General features: G+C 40.4%; 2 protein-coding genes across 2 annotated transcripts; one reads left to right on the top strand and one right to left on the bottom strand.

The window, feature by feature from the left end:
- Positions 1-1965: 1965 nt before the first annotated feature.
- On the bottom strand, positions 1966-5088 carry pgrmc1 (progesterone receptor membrane component 1). Its single transcript, XM_020485554.2, has 3 exons — positions 4591-5088; positions 3570-3725; positions 1966-2931 (listed from the first exon to the last, which is right to left on the bottom strand). The coding sequence occupies exons 1-3, from the start codon at positions 4883-4885 to the stop codon at positions 2837-2839; spliced, it is 546 nt and encodes a 181-aa protein (XP_020341143.1). The 5' UTR covers positions 4886-5088; the 3' UTR covers positions 1966-2836.
- Positions 5089-6112: 1024 nt separating this feature from the next.
- On the top strand, positions 6113-12307 carry LOC109892780 (ras-related protein Rab-24). The gene is made up of 9 exons (XM_020485553.2): positions 6113-6517; positions 7237-7423; positions 7563-7631; positions 7829-7907; positions 8392-8459; positions 8566-8665; positions 8844-8894; positions 9015-9074; positions 9247-12307. Exons 2-9 carry the CDS (start codon positions 7310-7312, stop codon positions 9309-9311), a joined length of 606 nt encoding a protein of 201 aa, XP_020341142.1. The 5' UTR covers positions 6113-6517; positions 7237-7309; the 3' UTR covers positions 9312-12307.
- The last annotated feature ends 1451 nt before the right edge of the window (positions 12308-13758 follow it).

The raw sequence follows: 13758 nt of genomic DNA, 5'->3' as shown, positions 1-13758 counted from the left end.
CAGCTCAAATAATCTGACAGAAGAGGGGCAACGTGGGAGAGATGGGTCAGAGGAGAAGATCCGGGGGTTGTGGATCAGAAAGAGGTGGTGGGGGATACATTGAACGGCCCTTTTACGTTGGCTGAGATGAAGAGAGCATTAGCTAAAGCTGGGGTAACATCTCCTCGGGAAGGATGAGATGTGTTACATCATGATGGCTCATCTCAGTGACATTGCAATGGGGAAAGTATTGGGCCTTTTCAATAAGGGGTGGCAGGAAGGGAAACTGCCTGGAAGTTGGAAGCAGGCGGTAGAGGTACCAATACATAAACCTGGGAAAAAACCCAATACTCCTTCAAGCTGTAGGCCGATAGTGTTGACATCTCACGTATGTAAACTTATGGAAAGGATGATAATGGAAAGGCTGACTTACTTTCTGGAGAGGAGAGGACTAATGTCACCTGATCAAAGTGGGTTCAGGAAAGGCAGGGGAATGATGGATCCTGTACTGTAACTTGAGTCAGTCATATGTAAGGCACAGGCAAATAAGGTGGTGGTGGTAGCCGTTTTCTTTCATGTAGAGAAGGCTTATGATATGATGTGGAAGGAAGGCCTCCCTATCAAGCTGGATAACATGGGGGTTGGAGGAAAGGTTTTAACTGGATAAAGGAAAAACCAAGCCATTAGGTTGAAGGAATTGTGTCGAGGCACAGATCTGGGGAAGGGTACCAAAAATGTCTGCAGCTTTGAAGGTCCCCAATAACACAGTGGCCTCCATCGTTCTTAAATGGACGAAGTTTGGAACCACCAAGACTCGTCCTAGAGCTGGCCGCCCGGCCAAACTGAGCAATTGGGGGAGAAGGGCCTTAGTCGGGGAGGTGAACAAGAACCCAATGGTCACTCTGACAGAGCTCCAGAGTTCCTCTGTGGAAATGGGATAAACTTCCAGGACAACTATCTCTGCAAAACTCCATCAATCAGGCCTTTATGGTAGTGGCCAGACGGAAGACTCTCCTAATTAAAAGGCACATGACAGTCCCCTTGGAGTCAGAACAGGAGAAACAAGATTGTCTGGTCTGATGAAACCAAGTTGGAACTCCTTACGGTGAAGCATGGTGGTGGCAGCATCATGCTGTGTGGATGTTTTTCAGCCGCAGGGACTGGGAGATTAGTTAGGATTGAAGGAAAGATGAGTGCAGCAAAGTACAGAGAGATCCTTGATGAAAACCTGCTCCAGAGCACTCAGGACATCAGACTGGGGATCAAACATGATCGAACATCTCTGGAGAGACCTGAAAATAGTTGTGCAGCTACGCTCCCCGTCCAACCTGACAAAGCTTGAGAGGATTTGCAGAGAATAATGGGAGAAGCTCCCCAAATACAGGTGTGCCAAGCTTGTAGCGTCATACCCAAGAAGACTTGAGGCTGTAATCGCTGCAAAAGGTGCTTCAACAAAGTACTGAGTCAAGATTCTAAATACTTATGTAAATGTGATATTTTTTTTGACATATGCTTAAATGTCAAAATTTGTTTTTGCTTTGTCATTATGGGATATTGTGTGCAGATTAAGAGGGAAAATCAATTTCAGAACAAGGTTGTAATGTAACAAAATGTGGAAAAAGTCAAGGGGTCTGAATACTTTCCGAATGCACTGTAAATATATTTAAAACCAAACACTTTTCGACTTTTAGTCAAGTAGTATTTTACTGGATGATATTCACTTTTACTTTAGTAATTTCCTATTAAAGGTATCTTCACTTTTACTCAAGTATGACAATTGGAAAATACTTTCACCACCACTGAGTAAATACTGTTCAGAATTATAGACTAAAAAAACACCTATTATTTCAGGTGGGCTCCATGCACACAATCATGCCCATCATCAATCCAGAGCTTTGTCACTAGTGTGTCCTGAATATATCATGCTCAGACCCAACATTCATAAACACACATCAACAAAAAACACTGACAAACACCATACACAGGTTGATTAAACATTTGGGTAGATTTATTTATCATATCAAAATATCAGTGTCATGATCACACAAACTAGGACATTCCTTTGTAATGCATTTTGTAGAGTGTTTCCTGTGTTTACCAGTATTTGAGTCCAGATTCTGGCCAATTCCAGGGAGTATTTACCATGGCATACATAATTGGTACAGGAAGCACCTTAGTTCACTCAACATTTTTATATTTTGTGCTACAGTATGAACATCCTAAAACATACTTCATCCAGTGCAAGCCCTACACTAGCAGTGTGTGGAATTATCAGACCAATTGTGTTATTATTACAAAGTTATGCTGAAAGTGAATGCTAGAGTGAGTATATCAAGCATGATCTTCTCTAACGCATATGAGAAACTAACTGCAGTTCAGTCAGACCGAGTATGTGATATTTAGCTATGCTTAGTGATGGATAACTCAGATTTTTTTTATAGATACTCTAACACCAGAGCCAAAAAACAAACAAAATATTTCTGATGGAATGTTATCTGCTTGTGTTGAAAATCTGTGGTCATCTCATGATTACAAAAATGAAATACGTTCATCTCAAGCTACAGTAATAGATCTTCCATCAGCATCTACATGACAACTAATAGTACCTATATAACTTTACAAAGACACCACAGAATTCAAGAATTATTCAAACCTTAACCAAAAATCCACTAGATTTTGGTAAATTAAGGTCTGTAGCATTTGAAATTAGCATAAGAGGCGATGGTCCATGAAAATGTGATAATACAAAAACCATACAGGAGAAAGCATTGCGTTCAAATGCAGCAACACAAGGCAATATCCATCACATTATCCTGAAAAAATTAAGGCATCTGAATTTCTCTTGTGTACTTGAGTTCTAGTCCTTCTTTTTGTCCTTGACCTCCTCGTCATCTGTGTACTCGGTAGGTTCTTCTCCAGCTTTCAGAAGTTTGCCGACGTAGTCATACTTTTCTGTGAAAGACAGGAAGAAGAAGAAAATTACATTGAGTCCCTCAGAGACCTTCGCCAGACACAACATCAGAGCCATTATCAAGGACATGGTAATCACTGGGTGGAGATCAGCCTTGGCCCAGAAAGACTCCCATGTGTGGTTTTAAATTCACAGCACTACTCAATGGTATGTAGATGAAAGTGTATCAAAAAGATTCATTTTGATGCAAAGTACTATTACATTATGCCCTGGCATGGCACTATACTATTGCTTGTGCAGAACTCTTCTGCCGTTGCCAAGCCATTCAACTGAGGAACACAGAGGAGTTGACTAAAGCACAAAAAGACTGGATCACACAAACACTAGCTATGCCCTGAGGCACAATAGAGAAATGGATTTGAAACACCAATCATTCTAAGCCATCAAAACTGTTCGGGGGCATGAAGAACTTGCACTGGGCCATCATTGTAAATAAGAATTTGTTCTTAACTGACTTGCCTAGTTAAATAAAAACATTTTGTTTTTAAAGACTGTTGAGTGGTGTGTGTGATGTTCACTGCAAGAGGGTCATTCCGCTTGAGGTAGAAGTAGAAAATACAGTATCAGAATTTAAACCAGTGTTTTGTAGCAACTTCTATCAACTCCTGCATAAACTCACGAGTGAACTGGGTCTCCCATTCGTTGAGGCTCTCTTGCTGCATGGCGTTGAGGTCCGAGAGGTCGTCGTGGGTGTCTTTCAGGGCCTCCTTCTCCAGACAAAATGTGGCCAGGCCCCTGGAGGCATCTTTACCAGCAAACACTCCATAGGGACCCTCTGGAAACCATCACACAGACATAAAGTTTGATTTGAAATTCAGCCAAGTATTTTATGAACTAAAATGTGATTGTGAATAGACAGGTTCTAATAAACTATCAGTGTGTATACATTGGCCGATGACTACCATTTTCTGAAAGTATGCAGTTTTATAGTGTAAATTAAATTCCACAAGCTCTCCAACAGACATAGCTGACTGTATTCTATGACAGCTTCAGAGATAGCTCCAACAGTAACCCATTTTTTATAGATGTTGAGGCTGACAGAAGGGACAGTCTGAATCTGTGACATGAGAACTAACATTACTCTCTAATAGGCCTCAACAAGCCTAACTTTGTGCAACCATCTGGTCTGGCTGAATTTCATTTTAAACCTTTGTGCAAGGCATTCACCTGTGTCAAACTATTTTTTTTAAAATGGAATGAAGGCAACTGAAACACAACATCATAAACGAGGAGCAGCAATAAGGGACATAGACTATAATAGACTGAAAATACTGCAATTTATACATATTTTCAGAGAGGGCGTTCCTCAGGAGGGGTTGCGTGACAGTGCAGGATCAATCAACTCGGTGAGAGGTTACATGCCAACTAGACTGACCACGTCACTAGCAGCTCGCGTGTTGTGAAATTCAAACCTGGGCAAATGATTCATGAATAAGAGAGGGGGGGAGTGGCGTTTTAGAATGGTCGCAGTTACAATGTAACAACTTAGTAATATACACACATACATATAATTAACACATTTAGTAATACAATCGAAAGACCAGCAAGCCACTTGGCTACAGTTGCGCCAACCATTATTCTAGGCGGAAATAGCCAAGTCCTTGCTCGACGGACAGCACATGAAAACAAACGTATTTTACCTGGCCCGTAGAATTTCTTTCCTCTGGTTACATCGAACACCTTAAAATTGACAGCCATGAGAATTCTTGGATTTTGCAGCCCATCGTACGGTTGCAGCTCCGTTAACGTGAAATCCCTTTTCTTGAGTTTAGGCAGAGGTTCCTCGACCTCGCCCATATCTGCAGGTTTGTCTCCGCGGAAGATTTTGTACAAAAGAAATATACAGAGGCCAAGCAGACTCAAATTCAACGGGGAAGTAAAAATTTCTTGCAAAATTCCTGGATAAATTTCCTCGGCTCCCTCTGTATCAGCCATGTTTGTTTCTCTATGCTTGGTTGGGACTGTACTGGGACATGAGGCTTTTCGAGGGTGGGATCAATGCACCAATCACAGAGACCAAAAATACACTGTTATGCAGTTTTAACCAATGGGCTTCGTGTTGGAACTGTAGTTTTGAGAAATGTATTACTTAAGAAATAATACCTGCGAACCCGGGAATTATCGTGTGACAACTTACGAGTCCCAACACAAACCATGATCTAATTAACTATGTACCATTTGGACAAATAAGCAGAATGTTTTTTATGTAGGCCTACTAATAGCAGAAACTCATTGCACATCGAACGTTGCGACAATGGATGTTCTGATTCCCGGCAGGACACAGCCCTTGGGAGAAGTTGTCACACGATAGATAATACCTGATTTCGGGGGCATTCTTGCATTTATACACCGTTTTTGCCATTACAAAAAAAGATTGCCATTTTGAAACTGCAGTAAAAGTGCAGTATCTGCAGTCGACTGTGATATTTTGGACGCAGTAATTGCAGAATAACTACAGTGTAGTTTTTCTGCAATTACTGCGTCCTAGTTATTCTGCAATTACTGCGTCCAAAATACTTCACTCTAACTGCCGTTATACTGAAAAATTACTGTAGTAAAAAACTGTTATTTTGGACGCAGTATTTACAACATAATGCAGTTAGACTGCACTTTAACTGCATTGTACTACAGTTATACTGCTCTCTGACTGCAGTCTTTTTTCGTAAGGGTGGTAGAAAACTCAGCCTGCACTATTTTAAAAGAGTGCTGGTCGTTAGTTATTTTCTCATGTTTTGAGCCAGTCCTTAATTCTAATCATTATATTCAATCGACTTTGCTATTCTAAACTAATAATTGACATGTAGCTAGCTAGCAGAGGTTCAATGATGATGAGAGACAGGAACTACAATAAATAATGATCAATGGGCTTTGTGTTGGAACTGTAGTTTTGAGAAATGTACTACATCAATTTGATGCATATTTCCCATATTCATCTATTTTATATAAAATGTTCAAAGCATAAATACATTCAAATCAGAATTTTGGGAGCAACTCATATGACCGTAATTGATTGAAGAATGATCATCTTGCCTGGTGAGTTGGGCATGTTTTTGAAATATTTGTTTTATATCAAACAACATTTAACTGTAATTAAAATGATTTGAACCATTTTGTGTTAAAAAAGGGGGTTATGGTTATTAATGACATCACATCCTGTATATTTATTTATTTATTTAACCTTTATTTATTCTGTAGAATGTCTCTCCTCTAAGTAGTTCCCCATAGCAAAGCCTCTTGCAAGCTAACAATGAGGCTGAGCCTGCCAGAAATGCATGTCGAGTAAGATTTGCCATATGGCATAGCAATGTCATAGACAATATACAGTACGTGTTCGGGATCTTTCTGCTGCTTGTAATTTTAGTTTGTAGTACAATTGACGTTGCGTAAGCTGACAACAACAAGAGCAACCTCGAGTGGCTCAAACACTGGCTAGCCAGCTAGTTAGATAGCTAACTTTAACTGTAACGAAATGTTCACATAAGAGCTAGCTATTACATTTAGTTTAGTATAATCCGACTCGGTTCTCATTCTTCAATTTGAACACATTTAGCTGAGTTTGCCAAGCAGGTAAGTGTTTTGGTTTTAGAAAACGTTACCTAGCAAGTCATCATTAGCTAATGTATGATGGCAAACGTTGGCTAGCTAGCTAATAGTACTATTGCAACTGTCAAGCTAGCTAGCGAACAGTTAATTCGCATTTTGTGTCATCTTTCAAGTCTGCTAATTGTGTGTACCATTTTGTTGATTGTTGACCTCTCTAACGTTATCGTATTGTTAACATTACGTGTATTTTAACTATCTAGCTACACACCCATGCCCATTTGAACTTCTTGTAAATTGTTGACAGGAAATGTATGCTGCTCTCTTGGAACAAATTCTGCTTTCGCAATTTATGATACAGTTGGCGCGTTCACATACTAGTCTGAACTAAGAAACTCGGAGATGTCCGACTGGCTAACTGGTTCAATGCGGCACGTGTATAACTACAACCTGTTAGTAAATCGGAAATGTCAGTTTCCTAGTTCCGACTAGCAGATTAACCCGTCATTCTGTTGGTGCGGTGGGTGGCTGCCACCCATTAAATTGAGTGTCACTTCAAAAAAAAAAAAAAAAAAATTCAATTGGAGATTACATTAGGGACCAAGCTTGAACAGACAGTTTGATACCACATTTTACAGAAGTTTTGTTTCTTGACGCAGCATGGGTTTACAGGCCCAACTTAATCTTACTAGCTACTTGCTGCTGAATAAAATACGAATTGTATTGTCTCTCTTTCTGTTGCACAGCTTTTCAGCATCCTGGTCTACCCCTCTCCTGCTCCTGCTCCTCCTCTCCTATCTCATCTTGGTCTTGTGCAGTATGACAATGCGTGTGGATGCCAAAGTAGTTATGCTTGGGAAGGAGAGTGTAGGTAAGACCAGCCTTGTAGAGAGATATGTCCACCATCGCTTTCTTGTCGGCCCCTACCAGAACGTGAGTATCAGTTAATTTCCTAGGACAGTGTGTGATTCCAACTGGATGTGTGGGATGCTCTCTCTGCTTATGTGTGAAGATTCTTTCTCAATATTTGACTTGCAATTTTTTTTTCTTGCAATCTGTCTTTCTTCGATAGACTATTGGGGCTGCATTCGTTGCCAAACCAATCCAGGTGGGAGACAAGGTGGTTACCCTGGGAATATGGGTGAGTGACAATGACTGATGTCATCCTACGTAAAATACAATGGCAAATACATTTGCATGAGTCTCTATACGCCTTATGGCACTGTCTGGTGAATTATAAACCCTGGAAAATAAATGAATGAATCCATCGTAGCTTGATATGGGGTAGCTACTGGCTATGTGTGGATCACTATAAGTGATTCCTTCTCTGCAACCCAGGACACGGCTGGATCAGAGCGCTACGAGGCTATGAGTAGAATCTACTACAGAGGAGCCAGGGCTGCCATTGTCTGCTATGGTAAATCCTAATCCCCATGGAATGACACTGTCAGTAGCACTCTGTCTAGGTTTATTATTGTTTACTTTTTTGTCATTGTCTACGTTTTATTTATATTTTGCTACTATGGAGTTCTTATATCCAAAATGTTTCATTGAGGAAATTCTTGTTGAGAGCAATTAACGTCTCTGCATGTTGTGAATTGTGCTCACGTGTCCTGCAATCATATAACCCTCATTGGGGGAATTTTCATGGTTTGGAAAATATCTGATGAGGCATTTACCACAGTTGATGACTCAATTTGTTCTGTTTCTTTTTTGGTTGTAGCTGGTTCTGTTTTTAGTGTGGTTTTTATGGGCTGATTTACATTGCAACAGTACTATCTAGTAATAGTAATGCAGAATATTCTAGGTTGAATATACTTTTATAACTATGAAAATATATCATGTTTTAGTCAAGTTTTGTGTTTTCATTGATCTTATTTGTGTGACTTTCCCTCCTGTAGATTTAACAGACACCAGCAGTTTCCAGCGAGCTAAATTCTGGGTGAAGGAGGTGCAAAACTGTGAAGAGGTTCGAGACCCTTTTATAAAAACACAACTCACTTTCCATGATGGGTATTGCTCTGTAAATGATCCTATGTAACTGCTCACAATTTCCTCTATGACCTCCATTGAAGCACTGCAAGATATACCTGTGTGGCACAAAGGTTGACCTGATTGAGAGTGACCGGGGCCTGCGGCAAGTAGACTACCATGACGTTCAGGACTTTGCTGATGGTAAATTGCTATGATAATCATCATCACTAACTCCCACTTAATCATGGAGTCTGAGTGTCTTACCAGACATCAATCAATCAAATCTATTTATAAAGCCCTTTTTACACCGGCAGATTAGTATAAGGACTGGCTGTTTTAGAGTAGTTTATGTTTATTCTTTCAACATTCTCATCTACAGAGATTGGGGCTCAGCATTTTGAAACATCCAGTAAAACAGGCAACAACGTGGGTAAGTGACACCTCATATGGTCAGTTAATTTCAAATCTAGTGTATAGTCTCATAAAACTACATTTCCCAAAAATATTAATTGCAGCAGTAGACTCATATTCTCTTTTAACCACATTCCAGATGAGCTGTTCCAAAAAGTTGCAGAGGACTTTAATATCATCTCCTTCCAATTCATGACCGGTGAGACTTTGGCTCTCTTCTTAGATATTGCTTCTATAGTTTAGCTGTCAGTGCACATTTATTCTGCAATGGTAGTATTACTGTCATGAATTATCATTCTCAATCTCTACTGTGGTGAATTATTGCTCTCCTGAATAGGTCTGGTTGATACAACTCTGCTCTCTCTTTACAGAAGAGACAGGTATTGACTTGGGTCAGAAGAAGGACTCTTATTTCTATTCCTGCTGCCACAATTAAACCTTTACTGGTAGACAGCAGTCACTTGCCCTAAAACCAACCTGGAAATGTTGGATGGATGCTAGACATCCCACCTGGAGCCTGTTAATTTAAAATTAGAGAAAGAAAGAGAGGAGTTCAAGCAGTACTGTGTTTTTTTGATTGCTTTTTTTAGTTGTGCCATAGAAGGCTCAATGCTCACTGCATTTAAAGGAGTGCTCATAATGATTGGACTTCCCCTCTCTCAGGACAAAATACCTGCCAAGGGGGATATCGGAATGAAGCAGACAAGGAAATAGCACTTCAACCCCACTTTTTAAAAAGCCTTGTTTTCCTTAGTGTCTATCAACTCACCTTAATGCCGCTATACACTTCATGCAAACAGAGCAACGGAGCATCGCATACGATCCATTCCCAAATTTTTGCCAAACAAATATACGTAGAACTATGTGTGACAACTACTCTGTCGCTGCGTTTATGTAGTTGGATAGAGGTGTATAGGGCCATTTAGGGACAGTTCAAAGTTTACTGGGGCGGGGGGGGGTTAGAGTGTCCAACTTGAGGTGTCAGGAAAAGAAATGTACGACCACAAATAACAATAACTGTGTTTATAAATGTGGATATCGACTTTGCCACTTCAGCATGGTTTGTGGCACAGTCGATGCACTACGATCAGAGCCGGCTGCAGACAATGCTCAGCTAGCTAGAAATCTAATGTCAATGCACCACACAACCCATAAGCAAAGCATACCCATTTCAGGCGCTTCAAGTTCATGGTTTGTGTTTTCAACACTACAATGAAATATACTGTCAATCTCGACAAACTGAAAATAGGCCTAGATCCTGCCCTACCTTGCAGGCCTACCCAGTATCGAAGGCTTGGCTTGGCAGTCTCCAAATGTCATTACACTTTTTGGAGTTAAACATATGTCTCTTTCCATTCATCAAATGGCTGCTGCACAGTTTCTAGGTGCGTGAGAAATAGCCGCTGGGATGGATCTCTTGAGGCAGAGCACGCGTTAAGCTTTCCTGAATAATGGCCTGCTGGGAGCATATGTGGCCACATTTTTATTATAGAATGACTTGGGAGAATGATGATCTGCAACAGACAATGCATATCAGTATCAGAACTTAAAATACAGCCAAACTGGCCTGCTACTCTGCCTATACCTTATTAACAGGCGAGTAGACCCACAAGTGATCCAAATGGAATGAAACATTCAAATCACAGGGCTTTTGCACCATTATTTAAATACAATTTTCACTGCAGTTTATAGCCTAGAGTTAAATTTTGTACTTGAAAACAATAATGTAATATCTCATTGCATTGTGGTGTTATAGGCTAGTCTATGTAGGATAATTGAAACATAATTGTCCCAGAACCAGATGACTAGGGGAGCTTTTTGAGTTGCGTGTCTCATTTCTTCACAGTTCTTTCATGCGCAATGACCCACCTGGCCTCTTTGCTGATAGTGAAAATTGGTGCAACTTTGAATGATTTTATCTGTGGTATGATGCTAGTTAGCCTATTGTAGATCTGGACAAATGATCCACCTAGCGCTATTGTCACTATGAATGGTGGATAGAAGGCAGGATAGACTGGTATACTATACTGACCTGTGGTATAGTAAAAGGTAGCTCACGGAAAAGCATAGTGCATAAGAGAAGAACCAAAGCAACTTGATATAAGGGAGGTGCATGCAAGCGGATGAGGACATTTGTCTAGGATGGAAGAAATTATATAGTAAAACCTGCAAAGGGACGAATGTAAACCAGGGAAACAACACACTACCCTCCCCTGTGCCCAATAAAAACCCTCCCAAAAGCAAAAAGAAAGAAAGAAAAAACGTTAGACGACACCCCTATTTTGGACCACCCCACCCCAGTAAATCTCAAACTTTCCCTTATATAAATTCATTATGCCAATGACATGTATAGCTTTTATCCCATAATCAAATGTCTTGAGTGAGTGTGCTTTTTAAGTACTTGATTTCAATGACCATTCTGTGGGTTTTGGGGCTTTAAACTATAGACTATTTTCATTGTCTACTCTAGGTTGCAATGGACTTGCCATACTATGTACCTGCACATTTATTGTCATGTAACATATATTTTTTTGTTGTCATAAGCTCTCATACAGTTGAACGTATATGGAATGCACCAACACAGGAAAAGGTTTTTGGGTAAATGTTGTAATAAGAGAGTTACGTCGCCATGGCTAAAAGTACTAGATAATGCCATTGCAAAAAGAAACCCTATATACAGACAGCTATGTGTAGCTAATGTGTTTCATATCCAGCAAGTCACTAACTTAATGTTTCACAGACACCTCATCAAACTGTGGCTGACCATTGTCGTTATTTCACACACAATGGGAAGTTTAAACTTTCTGTGAATGTATTGTTAATGTTTACACTTCGAGACACCTTTGACCTTTTGAGACAGTCTAGCTAATGGCTGATTTTTACTAGATTTTACCAATGTGTGTTCAAATGAGCTTAGTTAGAACTACTATTGAATTTGAGTGCAAAGATAAATGAGAGGAAATACTGAAACCTCACTGAGGTTTTTTCTCAGTCCCACTGAAGTTGTGCATGTAGGAGACTAGTAGTAAGCAGCAGCAATGGGCCCACAGGCTGGTTTTCCCTTGAGTAATGAATCACATATCCATCATTAGCGGTGTATAGCAGGCTCCATTATTGTTTACACACGCAGCATCTTCTATGTTGTCACTCCCCAAGGGCGCAGACCTGGTGCCTGAGAAAGAGGGATAGTTCACATATTTCATTTTCTGAATGGTTTACAGGACTCTTATTAGAAGGTGCAATGTGTACAAGCATGAAGCCAGAGGTTGTTTGCAGTCCCACATGTGTCTGAGGCCTTGTAGATAACATGCATATATTTCCAACACTACAGGTCCACAGAGTCTGCTGATATGATCATTCATTGTGTGGACTCCAGTGACTGTGTTTTCTAGCATGTTGTAAATTGGAAAAATAAAGATTCAATTTCTGCAAGTCTCTTTGTTAGTGTGTCTGTGTGACACTTTCAGTACATTAGCCTGGTCAACCAGACTGACCGCTGCTCGCAATATTGTTTAACTCCACTATATCAGATACAGTTGAAGTCGGAAGTGTACATACACTTAGGTTGGAGTCATTAAAACTCATTTTTCAACCACTCCAGAAATGTATTGTTAACAAACTATAGTTTTGGCAAGTCGGTTAGGACATCTACTTTGTGCATGACACAAGTCATTTTTCCAACAATTGTTTACAGACAGATTATTTCACTTATAATTCACTGTATCACAATTCCAGTGGGTCAGAAGTTTACATACACTAAGTTGACTGTGCCTTTAAACAGCTGGGAAAATTCCAGAAAATGATGTTATGGGCTTTATAAGCTTCTGATAGGCTACTTGACATAATTTGAGTCAATTGGAGGTGTACCTGTGGATGTATTTCAAGGCCTACCTTAAAATGCAGTGCCTCTTTTGCTTGACATCATGCGAAAATCAAGAGAAATCAGCCAAGATCTCAAAAAAAGAATTGTAGACCTCTGCAAGTCTGGTCCATCCTTGGGAGCAATTTCCAAACACCTGAAGGTACCACGTTCATCTGTACAAACAATAGTACGCAAGTATAAACACCATGGGACCACGCAGCTGTCATACCACTCAGGAAGGAGACGGGTTCTGTCTCCTAGGAGATGAACAACAGCAAAGGACCTTGTGAAGATGCTGGAGGAAACTGGTATAAAAGTATCTATATCGACAGTAAAACGAGTCTTATATCGACATAACCTGAAAGGCCGCTCAGCAAGGAAGAAGCCACTGCTACAAAACCGCCATAAAAAAGCCAGACTACGGTTTGCAACTGCACATGGGGACAAAGATCGTACTTTTTGGAGAAATGTCCTCTGGTCTGATGAAACAAAAATAGAACTGTTTGGTTGGCCATAATGACCATCGTTATGTTTGGAGAAAAAAGGGAGATGCTTGCAAGCCGAAGAAAACCATCCCAACCATGAAGCACGGGGGTGGCAGCATCATGTTGTGGGGGTGCTTTGCTGCAGGAGGGACTGGTGCACTTCACAAAATAGATGGCATCATGAGGTAGGAAAATTATGTGGATATATTGAAGCAACATCTCAAGACATCAGTCAGGAAGTTAAAGCTTGGTCGCAAATGGGTCTTCCAAAAGGACATTGACCCCAAGCATACTTCCAAAGTTGTGGCAAAATGGCTTAAGGACAACAAAGTCAAGGTATTAGAGTGGCCTTTTGCAAAGCCCTGACCTCAATCCTATAGAAAAATTGTGGGCAGAACTGAAAAAGCGTGTGCGAGCAAGGAGGCCTACAAACCTGACTCAGTTACACCAGCTCTGTCAGGAGGAATGGACCAAAATTTACCCAACTTATTGTGGGAAGCTTGTGGAAGGCTACCCAAAACATTTGACCCAAGTTA

The sequence above is a fragment of the Oncorhynchus kisutch genome, linkage group LG6 (assembly GCF_002021735.2).
Source record: "Oncorhynchus kisutch isolate 150728-3 linkage group LG6, Okis_V2, whole genome shotgun sequence".
Taxonomy (NCBI): Eukaryota; Metazoa; Chordata; class Actinopteri; order Salmoniformes; family Salmonidae; genus Oncorhynchus; species Oncorhynchus kisutch.
The sequence above is the reverse complement of the archived record's forward strand: the minus strand, read 5'-3'. Positions and strand labels throughout refer to the sequence as shown.